This window comes from Mytilus edulis, chromosome 4 (genome assembly GCF_963676685.1).
Source record: "Mytilus edulis chromosome 4, xbMytEdul2.2, whole genome shotgun sequence".
Lineage (NCBI taxonomy): Eukaryota > Metazoa > Mollusca > Bivalvia > Mytilida > Mytilidae > Mytilus > Mytilus edulis.
The window spans coordinates 27,956,066-27,976,931 of NC_092347.1; the positions used below are offsets into that span (position 1 = coordinate 27,956,066).

At 33.6% G+C, this 20,866-nt stretch overlaps 1 protein-coding gene across 1 annotated transcript; it reads right to left on the reverse strand.

Moving 5' to 3' along the window:
- Positions 1–2,849: 2,849 nt before the first annotated feature.
- LOC139519327 (kelch-like protein 31) lies at positions 2,850–10,266 on the reverse strand. The gene is made up of 6 exons (XM_071311318.1): positions 9,560–10,266; positions 8,735–8,989; positions 7,672–7,843; positions 6,486–6,668; positions 3,947–4,099; positions 2,850–3,485 (listed from the first exon to the last, which is right to left on the reverse strand). The coding sequence occupies exons 1-6, from the start codon at positions 10,205–10,207 to the stop codon at positions 2,992–2,994; spliced, it is 1,905 nt and encodes a 634-aa protein (XP_071167419.1). The 5' UTR covers positions 10,208–10,266; the 3' UTR covers positions 2,850–2,991.
- Between the last annotated feature and the right edge of the window lie 10,600 nt (positions 10,267–20,866).

Here is a 20,866-nt window from a genome sequence, read left to right on the forward strand (position 1 = left end):
AATTAAAAACAAAAAACAAAAAAAAACAACAACAAAAATTACAATGAATAAGTGTCTCTTTGCTAAATTAATATACAATATCAACTTTTAATAAATTAACTCAGTTATCTACTAAATTAGAAATATAAATGTATAATTTGTTACAATTTTTAAAATCTTAATGCTTTAGACATTTACTTATTAGTAAAATGTTTTATTAGATAAAGCAATAAAGTTCAATATTAGTGTCCAACACGACGGTCTCCTCTGTATCCACCCCGATATATGTTCAAGCCAGGTCCATCTCTCCCTGTATTGTTTGAGTTAGAATAATTTCCTCTGTTATTTGAGCTAAAATAATCTCCTCTACCTCTGTGACCTAAGTAATATAATAGTTTAATTTTACAATTATAATGATTCTGAAATTCAAAATTGTGTCACTTTCACTTATAATTTAAAAGCATAATTTTTTTAACAGAATTTCTGCCAATATTTTTTATATATTAAAACTTATCCCTTTTCTGTAGGATATTTTCTAGGCAGTACTTTTACTGTTCAACTAAGAAACATAGGCTTCAGTTTAAAGGCTCTCTTAATTTGAAGAAAGTTATTGTGACTCTTGGTCCCACTTTATAGAATATAAAATATAAATGATCAGAACTTTTTATTATATCAATTTTCAGAAAGATTATTTAAATTGTATAAAAAATGTTTTTTTGCATTAAATATTATCAGAAGTGTTTAAAACAAATTCTACTAGAAATGATCCCATATACAATTATAAAGATTACAAAGTATTTTTCATCATCCAGATCTAATTTATTTCAATATAGCTAGCTTTTTAGATTTACATTTAGGTCCATTATCCACATTTCTGAATTATTTTTTTTTTATAAATATTTTGTCTTTTAATTTTTATATTTAGTCCTTCTCTGGAAAATATAGAAGTATCTCTTCTTTATATTATTATAGCATAGTTGTAAATCGAGTTTCGTTTCTTTCTAATTTTTGTAAAGTAAACTTTTTTTTTTATGAATGTTCTGGGTTTTTATTTTTGACTGGTAATATTAAGGGGAGATAACCACTTGCACAAATCGGCATAATAACCACCGCTTCGTTTTGAAAATAACTTGACGTTTGCGTATCCAACATTCTATAGCGAGATATTCATATCGAGTGCTTGTCTTATTGAGATGCTTTATTTAAATGCCCACCGAACTTTGTGAATTCTTCCAATTTCGAGAAGACCTCTACACAGTAGATGGTGTATACAGTCATGTATATAAGGATCGCATCGTAATTCCTCCTGCACTACGCAAAAATGTTTTGACAATACTCCACTCAGCACACCAAGGTGTAACATCAATGATGTCAAGAGCAGAGTCGTCAGTCTTTTGGCCTGGTATAACCCCAGATATCACTACTCTACGCTATGAGTGTTATCAATGCAATCGAATGGCACCATCACAACCATGTGCTCCGCCAACACCACCCGTGTACCCAGATCATCCTTTCCAATGTTTGTGCGCTGATTTCTTCCATTATAGGTCGTAGACAAATATTCTAACTGGCCAATCATTGAGAGGGCCCACAATGGTGCATAGTGTCTAATTGACTGTCTACGAAGAACATTTGTTATTTACGGAATACCCGATGAGTTATCTTCAGACGGAGGACCAGAATTTACTGCCTTTACAACAAGACAATTCCTTAAAGTATGGGGGTGCATCATCGCCTTTCATCGGTTGCTTTTCCGCATAGCAATTGCAGAGCCGAAGTTGGCATAAAACAGTCAAACGTTTAATACTGGACCAAACGGTGAACTTGAAACAGATTCTTTACAACGAGCAATTCTACAATATCGCAGTACACCTAATTATCACCAGCTATGTGTGTAATTGGACGCCCAATTCGCGATTTCATCCCAATTCTTCCTGGTCGGTATAAACCGCATGACACATGGCGTGATACTTTATCGAAACGCGAGGAGGCTTTGAGGCATAGACACATGAAAGTAGCCGAAAATCTTTCCGAACACACAAAACAACTACCTCCATTGACTATTGGCGACCATGTCCGAATCGGGAAGTGAAATGGGACAAAACAGGACAAGTTATTGAAGTGAGACAATTTGACCAATATGTAATACGGGTTGATGGATCGGGTAGAGTTACCCTTCGCAACATAAAATTTATTCGGAAATACGAACCAGTGAACAAATACCCAGAAAGGATATCAATTGACACTGATTTGAAATTAATAGCCAAACAAATAAAGCCAGCGTTAAGTGAATCATCTCATAAGGGCAAAACAAAGCTAGCTCTCTAGTGCTCCCTGTGCAGAAAAGAACGTGCTCATTGAAGACATGTTGCGTTGAATCATTCAGAACTACCAAACGTGCCAACAGCAACAGAGAGTCTGAAAACGCCCATTTCACAAAGCACTCCGTTGGATTTGACACAAACGAATTCTTCGCCGCCTAAAGAAGCTTCAACTCCAATCAGACATTCCAGTCGTCAAAGAAAAGAACCGTTATGGCTCTAAGATTACTAATACACTAGATCAAAAGAGAGGTCTACTATTTATCAGTCATCGTTATATTTCAAATGGACATACCAATGACTTTTGGGGGGATAGAGGAATATCCTTATGATTGTTGTTAATTCATTGATTTATTGTTTCAGATCTCCATCATTTCTGATGTCAATTAAAGTTATAAGAAAACACTCTACTAATTAACTGTATTTGGCAAAACTTTTAGGAATTTTGTTTCTCAATGGTCTTCAACTTCGTACTTTATTTGGCCTTTAACATTTTTTATGAGTCTTTTTTAGCCGAAACGCGCGTCTGGCGCAAATATAAAGTTTAAATCCTGGAATCTATAAGCTTATTCAAGATAATGTGAACAAACAAATAAGAACATTGTTCGATCTGTTTATTTTTTTTCTCTGTATAGAATGTTCATGTTTGAAATATATCCGTGTTTTTTTTATGTTTATGAAAATTGCACTTTCAATCCGTTATTGTGCTCCTTGGAGATCTTGATTTTCGCATCAGAAAAGTTTCTCTATCGGAACGATCAAAATATAAAGTTAGAGTGCTACACGCTATTCCAGTTAAAGGTCGGCTGATATTGGTAACTGATGTCCATATCATGGTGTCAAGATCTAGGCTTTCTACAGATGTCAATCTTTCTCCATTGTTCCAGTTATAGCCACCAGCGACGTATATGACATCATCTAACATACAGCATCCGAATTCAGCGCGAGGTGTTAACATGTCGCAGACGAACGTCCACTTGTCGGCTGTTGGGGAGTATTTCTCCACTGCTTCGACACAGGAAATGGTACCTTCAGAATTTATAGTGGCACCACCAATGACCAATAGAGAACCTTTCACTTGAACCAACTGGGAGAAAAATCTTGGTATTGTCAACGGTTTCCTTGTTTGCCATTTGTTTTCTGCAGGATGATACCGTTCAACCTTACTTGATACCATCTTATCACCTGTAACAATATAATAATTACATACATCTAAAACAGACTTGTATTGTTGGAATATATTATAAACTTAAATAATGCACAATTTAGATGTTTGTCTCATACAGTAACCAATAGTCATAGAATTCAAATTATTTTAGGTTTGTTTGCTATGATACAGCTGCTGTCTCGTATTGCCCCGCGCTCCTCTAAATAAAAAAAAGAAACTTCGGTAACTTCTGTCCTTTTTCAAAATGCTGGAAGGTCATAATGGCAAGACTAAAATTTATAGCACAGACAATTGCAAATGCCTCTTGATAAATATGTTTGAATTTGATTACGTGCTATCGCTTATATAGGTTCATAAACTAAAAAATATATACCCATTTGTAAACAACATAACGATTTGACACATTTTTATGAGTGATGACCATCCATGAACTGTATAAAAGTATTGGTAGTTTTAATTTGAGTAAAATAACACAAACCTGAACCACCCACGACGTAAATACGCCCATTCAATACTGCTGCCGCTATACATCTTTTAGGACTACAAAGTGGGGCCACTTCTTCCCATTTATCTGTGTTTGGGTTGTATCTTTCAACTTTATCAAGAGATTCGTCCTTGTCCATCCTTCCACCTGTTAAACATGATACATCTAAATTAAATACCTCCGATAGTGTTTTTTTTTAAATTATAAATGATAATATTGCATAAGACAGCATTGCTATGAGATTGAGTTCTTGTGTTCAGATTCGGTACTTTTGTGTTCTCTAGTTTTGCTCCTTTAAGGTATTGACCGGAATATAAAAAAAAAGAAGATGTGGTTTGATTGCCAATGAGACAACTCTCCACGATACCAAAATGACACAGAAATTAACAACTATAGGTCACCGTACAGACTTCAACCATGAGCAGAGTCAATTCCCCCAAAATGTTTGGGTAAGTTAAGTATCATGCTATTCAATTTTAATTTTCGGAGCACAAGACATAATTTTCGAATTTTAAGAATTTCAACAAAAATTTGATATATGACAAAATTATATTATAATACATAAATAATATAAATATATTTGTATCTATCTATGTGGGTGTGTTAAGAATATCAGTATACCTAGATAACCAACTCACTGTTTTAAACGATCAGTATACCTAGATAACCAACTCAATGTTTCAAACGATCAGTATACCAAGTTATATACCTGATATGGAGTTATTTTCTTTCAGAATCAACCCGGACGATACCATGTTTCAATGAAATATGCTCAAAGACATAAAATAATGACCTGTATAAGGACATTATTTTCCTTGATAAAAATACAATCTATAATTTACTTCAAAATTTTATTCGTCTGATAGTGTTTTGTTGCCGATTTGGAAATTTATTTTTTAAAGTTCAATCGATGATAGATGTAAAAGAAACCTTCTTTGCCCGCATTTTAATTTTAGAAACAAATAAGGTGAAGTTTTGTTTAAAATTTATCGCTACAATAAAGAAACATTATCAAATATTTGAGATGAATTTTAATATAGACTTTCATAAATAAAAAGCCAGATTTAACATATTCGTGTGTTAGATTTTGAAAATCTTTTTGAGTCACACTGAAAAGGTTGATTGATTTTTGGTTGCTTGCTTAACGTCCAGTGGCAAATATTTCATGCATGTTCAGGATGATAAACGCTGAATAGGAAATCATACTGTGACCTACATGTATTTATATTCATCTTCGTGTCAGTTATTAACTTTTTTAAATTTGTGTATACCTTTTACTCTCTCAAATGATCAACTAATAAGATAATCTTATATTAGATATTGAATAACATTAACGTAACTCAGAAAAGTGTCGGGTGCGGGGGGTATATAATTATATCCTGATTATCTGTTAATAAAATGTATTGCTTATCAAAAGACAATCTTTCTGAATTTTTCATTCGATTCATGTATATTCAGTATAACATGACAACAGCAACAAGTGTATTACGATATTTCTCCACTCGAGACAGTTAAATTTGATTATTTATTGCGCGAGGCTTGCCGAGCTTTTTAAATAATTAAAATTTAACTGTTGAGAGTGGAGAAATATTGTAATACACGAGTTAAAGTGGTGGAATCTGTTTCTCTTATGGTTTTTATCCTTCCTTTTCATAGATTTGAGGAAAGTTGTGTACTTGTGATGGGACGTCATCAGGCATGGTCGCCTTTTTTCATGACGTCACAATAAGAAAATTCAGAAGACAACAAGAAAATTCAACGTCATAATTAAATTCCAACTAATCATTTGCCGAGAACAAATTTTTCACTAGTGAGAAGAAATATTTTTCTCGCACCGGTCAGGAAATGTGAAAATAGCACAAAAATTAGAGAAACCGAGATTACCAACTCAATGTTTCAAACGATCAGTATACCGAGATAACCAACTCAATGTTTTAAACGGAGGAGATTGCATAAGCAGTTAGTTTAGAGAACACAGTGAGTATATATTTGCCTATAATATTAAACCAGTGCGTTCAGAGTCAACAGTTGTATTAACCTATAGTATACATCAGTCCGTTCAGAGCCACCCGTTGTATTAACGTATAGCATAAAGCAGTCCAGTCCGTCCAGAGTCACCCGCTGTTTTTACCTATAGCATAAAGCAGTCCTTCTAGAGCCACCCGTTGTATTTATCTATAACATAAAGCAGTACGTTCATAACCACCCGTTGTAATTACCTATAACATGAATCAGTCCGTCTAGAGCCACTCGCTGTATTTATCTTTTATTATAGCATATAGCAGTACGTTCATAACTACCCGTTGCATTTACCTATATCATAAAGCAGTCCGTCAAGAGCCACCCGTTGTATTTACCTATAACATAAAGCAGTCCGTTTATACCAACCAGTGCTATTTAGCTTTAGCATAAAGCAGTCCATTCAGAGCCACCCGTTGTATTTACCTATTGCATAACTTCGTCTGTTTATAACCAGCCGTTGGATTCACCTATAGCAAAAAGCAGTCCGTTTATAACAATCCGTTATATTTACCTATAGCATAAAGCAGTCCGTTCAGAGCCACCAGTTGAAAACTTTGTCGTTTGTATTTCATACTGGCTACCGGAAGCCATGTGTTAGTTCGAGGATCATATCTGTAGACACTATTTATTGGAGATTTGTGATCGTTTGTTCTTTCTCCACCCGCAACATACAAAAAGCCACCCAGTACAGCAACTAAAAAAAAGAAAATTACTGAATAACACTCACAGTCAATATATTCATTTTGTTTTCACATCACTGTTTTTTGTTAAAAAACTTTATATACAAGAGAAACTACGCGGTTCGACCTAGATAAAGTATAGTCGAAAACAGGAACAAATTGTCAACCTGCTTTCAACGGTATTGAAGAGCCCGAACCATAAAAAATAAATATTTCAAAAAAGAAAACCGATATGCGTCTCATAAACAAAAAGGTAGAAAGGGACACTAGCTGTCAAATTCATGTCCACTCATTTGACTCAAATTCTCATATTTGATTTATAACCATGTAAAACATTTGTCCAAATTATAACTTGAGAAGTCTTAAATAAACAATTTACAGGGCATGGGCTCGATATTATGTAGCTTCGTTTCGTGTGTATTTTAGTCTTAACGCCAGCTAATTAACTATCGAGTTGACCTCCAAAGACCTCCGATGGCCATATTAGCGATATAAACATAAATAAAGATATAAATAGAACTCGTGCAATTGGATTTTTCTAGGTCTGTTTAATGTAATATTATAGAATCTATGTGCCGGCTATCAGGTGCATGTGAATGGCAGAACCGATTCATATTTTGCCTAAAATTGACAAATCCCTTCTTACATGTAGGAACATCATGTGTAACGTTTTAAATTGCAAGTGAATAATTCATCATCAATGTTTATTAGCTTAATTTCACAAAATTGAACCATACTAGCTGCTTAATAATTTACGGTACCTTTGTTTCGTTTTCAGTGATAATATTATTTTCCTTTGAATAACCAAACACATTCGTCTTTAGGTTAAGGGTTAAATAAAAGTTCACATGAATACGAATTTCATAGAAGGGATTTATCAATTTTGAGCATGGCTGTTCAACAAATTTACGTCGCAAAGTACGTGCTGACTGAAAGATTACTTGTATAAGAACAATTAGTAGCCAGTATGGTTCAATTTTGTCAAATTAAGCTGATAATGAAAAAAAAATGTCATACCAGCATGATGGTGTCGCTGTCCTGGTATTGTACTGACTGTCTCCCACCGTTCCTCGAAGAAGTTGTATTTGTAGATTTCATCACTGACTGATTCCCTCATTAATCTCGGAGCTCCACCAGAAATCAGTAAGCATGGCTGGTGAACAGATTTACGTGGCAAAGTTCGTGCTGACTGAAACATTAGTTTTATTAATCTTAGTTCTTTATTGTTTTAGGAGGAAGAAGAATGGAGTTAATTGCTCTTCTTTATAGTAGTTTCCACAACATTGATTAATTTAGCTTAACAAAATTTTTATGATTCAAATATATATAAACTTAGTTATGTGTCAATTATTCATATGTTTATAAAAGTACACACTCTTAACATACAGCTACAGTCATTTTGGAAATACAAAGCATACGTATTTGTCTCCCCAAGACATAGTTAACCTTGGGTGATTTTTTAGACACCTTTATGTAATATAACTCTTCACGTGTTTGCTTCTTTGTAGGCTTTTGAATATTTGGGATTTAGCATTCAAGATTGGTGAAATTTCGGATTTAGTGTTCCTGGTGAAATTTTGATTTAAGTGTTCCTGATGAAATTTTGTATTTAGTGTTCCTGGTGAAATTTTAAATTGATAAAGTGTTATTTTTATTCTTGGTGGTATTTGGAATATTAATGAAATTTAATGAACATTGCAAACCGGTTGAAAAGTATCTAAATACCGCGGAGACAAGATTTGTGAAGCATTTATACTCCCAGATACAATCAAAAAGAGGAGGGTATGATAAGTTTCACAATTTGGATCCTGAAATTACAAAAGTAAGAAGTCTTCAAGCCATCAAATTCATGGGAATATGAGTCAAGTTGGGATTAAAATAAATTGCTTTAAATGTCAAAATTTGATTCCATAGAAATATTTTGTCTTCGTGTTTTTTTTCAAAGAAAACAAAAATAATTGTACTGCGTACAGTGATAAACGAAGATATGTGCAACGTTCTAACTAGTATAAGTTATATGGCGATCAAATGTTGCATGAAGGTTTGAACATTTTCCCAGTAAGTTACAATAATTACGAACCTGTAGAACACTCTGCCTAGCGGGCATACAGTGATAGTGAAGGGCTTCTTTAACAAGAGTTTGACATTCTGGTATATTCATTAGATATTCTACAGACTCAACAGAATCTACTATAACAGAAGCTGGGAGAAGAGGAAGTCGGATCGCGGTCATTAGATTGGCTGCATGTTCCAATCTTTCTACACGTTCATGGTCAATCCACATAAGCATGGATCTAAACACTTCTAACTCATCATCGGCGGCCAAGTCATCTCTCTAAAACAGAAAATGTAAAATATCTGTTTTAATACATGAAACGACAAAAATATATATATGCATACAATTTTGTGACTTTTTAACCCCCTCCCCCTTTTTTCTCTCTCAAGAAAACGCTGATCCGTCTGTGAGCCAGTAGGATTATTAGTATTTCATGATCAAGCGATATCATGAGTTAAAGTGTTCAAAGAATGAGCCTTTTTTTACATGTACATAAGGACTATTTTTTTCTTTTTAATACTTTATAACTCTTTATTTTATCTTGAAACTTAAAACAAACTGGGTTTTTTTTTTTTTAAATGAAAAGGGTATTTTATGCCAAAACCTTATTAGAACTGTTAAAGTATGCTGTGTATTTAACCATCTTTTGCTCTTGAATTTAGAACTTTCCTTTTTCATAGAACCGTGTTTGATACATTTCTAGTTGACCAATGTCCTTTTTCGGGTTTAAAAAATATTCAGTATAATAATACGTAGTGATGTACCAACAGCTAGGGCAGAAGCATTGTATTCGTGTTGTTTTATTTCGTTTTCATATATAAACAGTGTATTAAAATTTCTATCGGATACCTTTAGTAGCTCTATTATTTGGTCGACTGGTAGTTCCTTATATCTCGATCTTCTGGAGATTAATTTAAAACTTTTAGCTGAGATTTCAAGGCTTGCGTCGCATAGGTTGTTTAAGTTAAATTTAAAGCCAATGTCTAACATTCGAAGACAGTTCTTCAGAGTGACGGTGGATACGAGAAACTCCTCACAGACATCTTTTACTATGAAAAATCCAAGCTTTGAAGCAGCCGACAAAACACTTTCGGTATTACAGTCCGTTAAATGGACTTTTCCTGTGTACATACATTCTAGAATTCCACCAAGAACGTCTGGTTTAATATCAGAAAAATCTATTTCCAGTGTTGAATATTTCCTCTCGACAAATAAATCATAGAAATAATCCGAACACGTGACTAACAGAATTTTGTGAACCGGGAAAGCTTTGGTCTGTGAGGTTAAAACAAGATCGCACAATAAATTCTGGCGCCATAAGACTTCGAAACCGTTAAGTATAGTGTCAGACAAGTTGCACACAGATTTTGTGCTTTCCTTTCTAACCAAGTCGGCGGACACGCTCCTTTCATGAAACCTTCTCTGTAAAAGACGATCTTTATAACCTGTGCTACATCTTTTTGATGGAACGTTTCTCTCGTTTCCACCAGTTGCCATTTCCCCCACTGCTCATGGCTCCGAACCCTTTCACAGTATTGCTATGCCAATACTTGTGACGTAACCGTGTTTCTGAAGCGACGTTATTTGACTATCATTCTAACAGGTTTTACCATGGCGTCTCTTTCACATATTACAAATATCGTATCACAGCATTTCTTTAAAGGAGTATTAGCTGTCACATACATGTTTACCGATTTGACTTAAATTCTCATATTTGATGTTTAACATTCTAACACTTTAAATATATCCAAATTACAAAAAGTCTAAAATAAACAATTCACAATGCATTTAATTTAATTTTTGTTAACTGTGTGTTTGCATTCGGGTGTCGCAAGTCTGATTTGTTCGTTCATGGTGTGTTGATTTGCGTTTTTTGATTGAGTTAAGCCTTCCAATTGATATTTTATCGTGTGTTTTTCTATGTTGTGATGTTATACTATTGTTTCAGAAAAAAGGAGAAGGTTTAATTGGTTTCATTTAAACGTTTAATCCCGCTGCAAATGTTTGCACCTGTCCTAAGTCAGGAATCTGATGTAAAGAAGTTGTCGTTTGTTTATGAAATTTATACGTGTTTCTCGTTTCTCGTTTTTTTTTATATAGATTAGACCGTTGGTTTTCCCGTTTGAATGGGTTTGCACTAGTTTTTTTGGGGCCCTTTATAGCTTGTTCTTCGGTGTGAGCCAAGGCTCCGTGTTGAAGGCCGTACATAAAATTTGACCTATTTATGGTTTACTTTTATAAATTGTTATTTGGATGGAGAGTTGTCTCATTGGCACATCTTCCTATATCTAGACAATATTTTATTTTATTACTCCATAATATGTATTAATTAGCATTTCTTAAGGTTTCAGTCTGGTCGCCATCCAATTAACCATCGAGGTGACCTTCGAAGACTGTCAAATGGTATGTAACCCGCTATTAACATAAATATAAATTATATATAAATATACTAAATAAATAAATGATTTGGAAAATACATTGAAGGTATAAAAAGTCATGAGAATTCGGAATGCAATTAGGTTATATCCGGGCACTCTGGTTCTAAACCTTGGTTCCATCTGGGTTTTCTGGTTCTGAACCTTGGTTGTTTGGTTCGAAACCATGGTAACTGGTTCAACATCCGGGTTGTTTGGTTAAGGCAACCCAACTTCTTGGTTCCATCTGAGTTCTATTCTAGAATATTCTAATGTTCCCGTTGAACATAACAGAAGATAACCGCAAGTCTCCGAATAAAAAGGTAAAGTAGGTCAAAGACGCTAAAATTATTTTATAACATTAAACATTTTGGCATCGACGGTAAAGGAAGCTATAAGGTATGTATCTTCTCATTTTAATTATTTTGATAAGGAAACTAGATAAAAAATAAAGCATCGTATAGATTTTTAAAACAAACCGAAGTATAATACGTACAGTACATCGAACATCCTTTTATTTAATTCAGTCATTTTGTTTTCTTTTTTTCCTTTACTAATCCCTGATTTACGTAAATATGTCTAGACAGTGGCGGATCCAGAACTTTTCCTAAGGGGGCGGGCCCGCTCCATTCATGCTTCAATGATTCCCTATATAATCAACAAAATTTTTCCCCCAAAAGGGGGGGGGTGGCGCCTATGCTAGAAGTTTTAAAACCACCCAATTAGGACATGTTGTTTACATGGCTAACGATATGTGCATCTAGCCACTTGACTAGTTGACGACTTGCATATATATTTGATTGCACATTTATTATCAAGTTCGACTGAATTTTTTTAATGGCTTTTTAATAATGTCAGATTTGAGATGTATATGTAAGAAATCATTTTGTTCAAAACAGAATGTTAAAAGACATATAAAGGAAAGTTATGATCAATAAGTTGGTAAGCTTTCATTAGTTGGAAGAAAAGTTATAAAATATAATAAAATATATAATAATGTACAATAAATTTGTCAAATTTGATACTCATTCAGTCGTTGTGAAGGGCATGCATATCATCATTCGACCAAAAAAAAAGAAATGAAGATTAAGATTGAATATTTTTATAATAAAAAATTATGTGTACATGTGTTAATGACAGTGCTAGTGGAATGTGTATCACCAGCACAATAGTAAGAACTTATGTGTTAGCGCCATGATTTAGGAACATAAAGAGTTACACGTACTAGTCCGTCTGTCCCGAACGTCCCATACAAACGGGTTCCGCACTTCTTACTTTAGTTTCCCTCAACCAAATACTACAAAACTTATACACAATATATAAAAGAAACTGGTGCATGAGTGTCAATGAGAACTCTCCACAAGAGACTAAATGACACAGAAATTAACAATTATAAAATGTAGCCTAGGTCACCACACGGTCTTCAACAATGAGCAAGGTTCATACCGCAAGGTCAGCTATTAAAGCACCTACATGACAATGTAAAACAAATCAAACGAGAAAACAAACGGTCTAATTCATGTACAAAAAATAAATGAAAAACGAGATAGGCACGTGCATATAAAATGAGGCGCGGTTAAAAATGTTAGAGGGATCCCAACCCTCCCCCTTATGTGGCATGAGTGCCAATGAGAACTCTCCACAAAATACCAGATGACACAAACACTAACAACTATAGGTCATATACAGCTTTCAACAATGAGCAAAGTCAATATCGCATATAGTCAGCAATAAAAGGCACTGAAATGTCATTGTAAAACAATAATCAAACGAGAAAATAAACGAACAAATTTATGTACAAAAAATGAACGAAAAACAAGTATGTAACACATAAAAAACGACATTCATTGAATTACAGGCTCCTGACTTACCACAAGCACATACATACCGAATAAGGAGGGGTTGAACATGTAAGCGGGATCCCCACCTCAACACAAAATCAAATTTGAAATTTTTAAGTGTCACTTTTACCGTTCAAGAGTTATCATGTCCCATTAAAAAATATAAGAAGTGCTGACTCTTTCGTTTCCTTTCTCTTAAATAAGTCTGACTCAATCAAATGTTAGGAACCTTATACGCAATTCACAATACCCCATAACACAGATCTATGAAGCTCAATATTGGGTCCCGATGGCGTCACTGTTCATGATTTTTTAGATGTAAAAAGTTGTGGTACGAGTACCAATGATACAAATGTCAACCCGGAGCCTTGAGATAGGAAAACTGCTAAATCTAGTGTTTCCGTTCTTTAACTTTAATTTGCCTCAGCCAAATGTTTTGAAACTTATTCACAATGCTTATGGTCACAAAACGGTCAAAATTACGCGAATCCTGCATCTATATGTGGACGTTTACTAATTTTTTTCACAAGCAGGGGCATCTGTGATTAATAGACATATTCTACATTTATTTCAGTAATCAGCTTATTTACTTCCATTGAATTCTTTTTTAAATAGACTTAACTTGCACATTTTTTTTCAGGACCTCGGTGCAGTTTTGTAACAGACAGTGATATTTCAAGTTAAATGTGACCAACTTAACAAAGTGTTTCACTAGATTGAGCTCTCTGTCTTAGTGTACTTTAGCAATGGTTCTTAGCATTGAGTTCAGTTTATTGATATGCGTATACCTTCTGTGTGAATTTTTATGATGTAAAAGCAGACATTACATACCTACATGTCCATGAAATGAAATCTAAGGTAAAATGATTGAAACATTTTGCATTATCTATCACAACTGGCAGCACAAGATGCTACTGAAGCAGTAAATTTTCTTACTTGATATTCACGGAAATTAAAGGATTTAGTTTCATCTGAACCAAACATTCTTAAAAATTGAGAATGGAAATGTGGAATGTGTAAAAGAGACAGTAACAATGTCAAAAGAGCAGAAAGCAGTCAAAGGCCACTTATGAATCCTCATAGCTGACTATGCGGTGTGGACTTTGCTCATTGTTGAAGGCCGTACGGTGACCTATAGTTGTTTTAAAATGTCTGTGTCATTTTGGTCTTTTATGGATAGTTGTTTCATTGGCAACCATACCACATCTTCTTTTTTATATCTTCAGCAAAGCGAGAAAATCCCTCGCCCAGAGGCGGGCTTCGGATGACCCTTAACAAAATGTATACCAGTTCAAACTCCAAATTATAAAATAAACTTACAATTAAAAACATACAAGACTAACAAAAACCAGAGACTCCTGACTTGACGTCAAGGTAATCATACCAACAGACACATCCAATATGCAAATGTCAAGAGTCAAAAAGTCATAGTCTGGTCAAGAGATCCTTGTAAAAAAAACAAAGGTCATGGTGGTACACAAAACTAACAATATATCTTATGTATCTAATATATCTTAGAAGATGTGGTACTAGTGCCAATTATACAGTTAATTCTCCATTTAATTCAAACAAAATATACAAGTTTTACATTGAGGGCAAAGGTCAAGCTTACATGAAGTGTTTCTCGTTCCAATAGACTCATCATCTTATGACAATACATCTACATGCCACATATTCAGAAGCAAGGTCAATTGAAAATTATATTTTGAGGTCAAGGTAATATACCGAGGAACACACTGCAACATGATGACACACCCATCATGAATACATGTATAGGTCAGGAGTCAAAAAGTCAAAGTCTGATCAAATGTTCCATGTAAAAAATACACACAGCACGAAGTCTTGCACAAAAGCTCATCATGGTACACGTAACAATGTCTTGTGTCATGATGCACTACACATGCAAAAAATAGAAAACCTAGCGCAGAGACAGAAACACAAGACATATAACTAAACTCAATTGAATGGTACTTGTATTGCAGGTCACTACAATTGCCTTCAACAAAGAATATAAACTCTCGCAACAATGCAAAGTTAACCCCGTCTTTTACTAAAGTTTGAGCAGGATTTTTTGCAACGATCATCTTAACACATATATAAAGTGAGAATCGAGTCGTGCAGTTATGTCAAGAAATTAAAACGGTAAGATTAGACTATAAAACAGTAAAAACTAGCCTAAGGGTTTACCATTAATTTTTAACCCAACCATATGATAGTACTATGGTAAACTTATGGAAACACATGATACAGTCATGAAATTGAATATTTGAATTAGTATGACCAGAACAATACAAGACAGAGTTGTAGTAAACTAAAGAAACTAATGATACATATCGAATTTTTAATCCCAATGCACAAATTAGGAACCGTAGTTTTCATTCAATTTATTTATCTAAAATGTACGCTTGGGTTAAACAATGGAAATTAACACTGTATATTTATATAAACGATCAATCTTGTAAATAAATAAATAAATCATCTTTATTTCAAGAGGATGATCCCATTAGTTAAAACTAATCTTCCTGAGAGTCCTCAAAATAATAATAACATATTTATAAGTACATAGAGTATTATAAAGTTATATTTTACACAATATACAATTGTATTTAAATAATAATGAAAAAGCATATTAATTTGCACAATTGATGAAAAATTTGTAACATTTTGTTTTAAAAGATACAAGTGTATTACTCATTTTTATTTCATTTGGTAAACTGTTCCATATTTGAGAACCTGAATATGTAAATGTTTTCTTAAAAAAATTGTTTTTGGTTTTGGAAGATTTAATAGTTTTTCATCAGCTGAACGTAAGTTATAATTTTGATTATCAGTAAAATGAAAATTTTCTTGTAAATAGTTAGGAACCATACCATTTAATGATTTAAATACAGGTATTGCCTTTTGGTATTGAATGCGTTTTTCCACATTTAACCAGCGTAAACTATTAAACAATAAACTGGATGATGTCATTATGTCAGCTTCTACTATAACCCTAGCAGATTTCTTTAATAACTTATAACGTTTATTTATTCCACTTTCACAACAGCTTCCCCATATATTGCAACAATAATAAAATAATGGCAGAATATAAGCATTAAAATAGATAATACGTATATACATAGGTAAATATTTTCTTATCTTTTGTAATAAATTGATTCTGTTTGATATAGTACATGACATTTTATCTATCTGCTGATTCCAATTTAGGTTTTTGTCAATATATAAACCTAGAAGTTTTTCACAATCTACATTTTCTATTTGTTCATTTGAAATATTGATATCTAAACTGTTTCCAGTTGAACAAAGTCTTTGTTTTGAACCAACAATCATTGATTTACACTTTTTGGCATTTAATTTCATACAAAAAAATATAGATATAAGTAGAAAGCAAACACGTGCAATGGGATTTTCTAGGTATGTTTGATTCAAAATTAAAGGTTAAAAATGTTACTTAGTAATCATCATTTTTCCTGTATAAGAATGCGTTATTGTAAATCGAATCATGCAGTCAACCAATTACTGGTATTTCACTTTCAATGTTGACATTCTTTTCCTTTTTATAGCTGAACACGCCTTGATTGTGTCAAACACATCTATATCCAGGGTGTTAAATTAAAAGTTTTATGAATACGATTCAATGAGGTCAAATTATTCACTTGCAAGTGTAAAATCCATCAGCCGTAGCTTATTTTGACAAAACTGGCTGCTTAAAGCGAATGACTATTTCACTGTGTCATTCTAATTAGTAATTGAACCAAAAAAAGAAATCATATTCTAATATTTTTTTATATCTCGTAGCTACATTGTTATGCCCCTTTGAAGTTTAATACAGAAAATAAATCAGACTCCTTTTTTATTTATGTTCAAGTCATTTAAGATCTTACTACGGGAATCACTTTCACGTAATTTTTTAAAGATCCTTGACAATGAGGTCAAGGTTGTGGATATCTTCTTATATCTAGAATGTACATCTTACAATCATTCTCTATGCCAAATATAGTTGATATATTGCGTATAAATGTAGTACTTGAAAAACAGACCAACAAACAAAAAACTTAACATTGACCGTTAAACCATGAAAATGTGGTGAATGATCAGGTGAAATATGTCAGTATGCAGTTCTTACCCCTATAGTCTTTCCATTTTTTTTCATAAATAAGGCCGTTAGTTTTCTCGTTTGAATTGTTTTACATTTCTTATCGGGGCCTAGTATAGCTGACTGCGGTATGGGCTTTGCTCATTGTTGAAGGCCGTACGGTGACCTATAGTTGTTAATGTCTGTGTCAATTTGGTCTTTTGTGGATAATTGTCTCATTAGCAATCGTATCACATCTTCTTTTTTATACCACATACAGTGACCTACTGCTTATAGTAACCGAGAAAGGACCTTATTAAGTAACTTTAACCTTGATAACTGATCCATGAAATGGGGTCAAGGTCAGGTGAACTCTATTTAAAGAGCATGTAGACGTTGCAACGAACCATAACAGTCAAGGTCGTTAAAAACTTCCATTTGTTGTTGTTGCAACGAACCATTATTATGTACCAAATACAATTATCCTATTACTCATAAGTGAGATTTTTTTCTTCAACTTGTCGCAGCACTATGAAAATGAGGTCAATGACATTGGACTTATGCCAGACAGAAAATTCGTAACATGAACAAATCCAATGTCCTTTCAAAGGCATTTCTGTTGGCACTCCGGCTTCCTCCACCAATAAAAACTGGCTGCCACGAAATAGCCTTAATGCGGTGTTAAAACACAAAAAATCAAACCAAATCTTTCAAAAGCAAGAACACGTGTAAGACCATACATGAGTTGTATGGGTGTGTCCTCGTTAAAAACCCTTTGTTTAAGGGCAACAATTTTCACTGAGTTTCACTTCAATGAAGAATAGTTGTTCTCAATGCATAGAGCAATTTTGAAGTTTGCACTTTTCATCTTGCTCTCATAGTTTTTCATGAGATAAAAGACAAAACGGTAAAGAAGTGCATTTTATGGACAGCAACTATTCGAGTCTTTAGATAATTTTACAAAATGTCAACATTTGTAATGTAGACAGTGAGGGTCTGATATTTTTCCAGCAGCCTAGGTTTTTTATATTTTTGATATATAAGTCAACACGAGTTAAAATGTTTCACCTGCTTAACTTATCATTATTAAACTTATATTGAGTTTGTAATATGAAGGTTTTACAACAAGTTTCACATAAACTTAACAAGATCATTGGTCCATATACTTGAGACAAAGGTCAGATGAACCCTACCAAATTACAATCATACCACACCAAATATTTAAGTCACTGAGAAACTGAACTCATTACGAAAACTGAATAATAAAAAAAAAATGTGGAATGTGTCCATAGGGACACAGATAATACCCACGCTAGCATACAACATAATAAAGGGGCATAACTCAAGAACTGTAAAAGTGACACTTCCAAAAACATTGCATTTTATATAACATTGGTAATAGTTGATGTAGTTGTTAGAATTATTTTTATGCCCCACCTACGATAGAAGAGGGGCATTATGTTTTCTGGTCTGTGCGTCCGTCCGTCCGTTCGTCCCACTTCAGGTTAAAGTTTTTGGTCAAGGTAGTTTTTGATGAAGCTGAAGTCGAATCAACTTGAAACTTAGTACACATGTTCCTTATGGTATGATCTTTCTTATTTTAAAACAAAATTAAACTTTTGACCCCATTTTCATGGTCCACTGAACATAGAAATTAAAAGTGCGAGTTTCAGGTTAAAGTTTTTGGTCAAGGTAGTTTTTGATGAAGCTGAAGTCCAATCAACTTGAAACTTAGTACATATGTTCCCTTTTGGTTGATCTTTTTACTTTTAAGGCCAAATTAGATGTTTTACCCAATTTCACGGTCCATTGAACATGGAAAATGATAATGCGAGTGGGGCATCCGTGTACTTTGGACACATTCTTGTTTAAAATTGTTAAACCTCCAACGCCACCAACATTCAAATTGGATCTCTGATTTATTGTAATAAGCAATTTGTATAAGTTTCATAACATTTGGTTGAGGCAAACTTAAGTAAGAGAATGGAAACTAAAAAATTAATAAGTTTTCCATTTATAAAGAGGCATAAATCTAGAAGAGTTGAAGTGACGTCATCAAAATTCAAACTTGATCTGTGTTTTGCGGTGATAAGCATTGCGTTTAAGTTTCATAACATTTGGTTGAGGCAAACTCAAAGGTATAGAATGGAAACCAATTTTGGGACTTTCGGATGTACGTATGTACAGACGGACAAGGGTAAAACCTAATGCCCCCTCCACTACGGCGGGGGCATTAAAACATAAAATGAGGGCAAGGGCATATGATCTCTGCTAGACACCATGTTATCACTGTCGATATTTACAGAAATCTCATCAGTCAAAAAACAAACTGAGAAGGCCATTGCAAAAGACGAAAAACAATCAAAAGACAAACACTGCACAAAAAACAACATGGAACTGAAGACTGAACAATAGAACCCCACAAAAACCAGAGTGTGAGAAGCTGACACAGTTTACTATGGTATAATGGTATATCTTTTGCTCATTTATGAAGGCTGTGTGTTGACCTACTGGGGTTAACTTCGTCATTTGGAGACTGATGAATAGTTGTCTCACTTGTTATCATACCACAATCATTTTTATAATGTATTTGTTATAACCAGATGAAACTAGACTATGAGCCCCACTGTGAATAACGTGTGGTAAAAAATGTGTATCTTTACCACAGGACATGGGGATGTCAACTGAAACCAAAGTTTTAGACTTTCTGACCTTTAAACTAGGAATTTGTATATCAATATGACACTCCCTCCGCTGTTGGTTAATATTTATTTCAAGTATAAACTTAGAAATTATAACGGTTCTCAACATATTGAGTGAACACGATCTTAACCATATAACATGGGGTTGTCAACTGAAATGATTTTTGACCTTGTCCTTTGAACATGTACATACATTATGACAACCCATCTGGTGTTGGTCAACATATACATGTCAAGTATAAACTTTGAAATCATACATGTTCTCTAGATATAGAGCTGACACATTTTTTTTGGACAGACTGATCAGTACAGGGCGACCAAGCTAGGTCGAAATACTGGCAAGAGATTTTATCCTAGAAGCGATGAAATAGATTAAACCCTATTGTATGCTAAACATACCCCACTAAAAATTCTGAGGATTAGTAAACTGATCAACAAAGCATTCACAGCTTACAACTGGACACTGCAAAGCTACTGACTAAATATGAAGTCATTCTGTCAAATGATACTTAAAGTAAAAATTATTCTATTAATTAGTATAAGACACATTAAAATTGATTCAATATAATATTCTATTTATTAATATTGGATAATGAAGAGTGTCCAACATTTTCGTAAAGTAATCACATGTTACAACTTTTCACTGTCAAATTCTTGATTCAAACAGTGTTTCTGTTAAATGTTAAGAAAATTATGTAAAATTTTTATTAAAAAAAACCTTAATTATTCAAAGAAATTTCAAACAGAAATAGGTTTCTTATCTTACTCAGACATCTATTTCACAGTCTGACAGATAAAAATAAATTGCTTTGCCAGGCGCAGCTGAATACAACCACAGAGGCCCAACCCTGAACAGTTGGGGTACAGGAAACAATATACAGGTCTAAATTTGGTTTGTTATTAAATATTTGACACATAATATGTTTCTGACACAGAATAACTGTAGTCAAAGAACTTAGAAGTGGTTATATGATTTGAATTTATATATCCATTGTTTTGCTATTGTGCAATACACCATACGGTTGCGAACTCCCCCCTCCCCTAATTTTTATTACACCCCATCTATTCTATTCACTCGCCTTTTTCCCCCCCAAAAAAAACATTCTTTCCCTCAAGATATGGTA

Bases quoted from the DNA above. Each gene is read 5' to 3' on its own strand.
- LOC139519327 (XM_071311318.1), bottom strand. From the start codon at position 10,207: ATGGCAACTGGTGGAAACGAGAGAAACGTTCCATCAAAAAGATGTAGC. The intron at 8,990-9,559 runs GTATCCGATAGA...TTTCTGTTTTAG, and splicing joins AAATAATAGAGCTACTAAAG to AGAGATGACTTGGCCGCCGA. The intron at 6,669-7,671 runs GTATGACATTTT...TCTTTTTTTTAG, and splicing joins ACAGCGACACCATCATGCTG to TTGCTGTACTGGGTGGCTTT.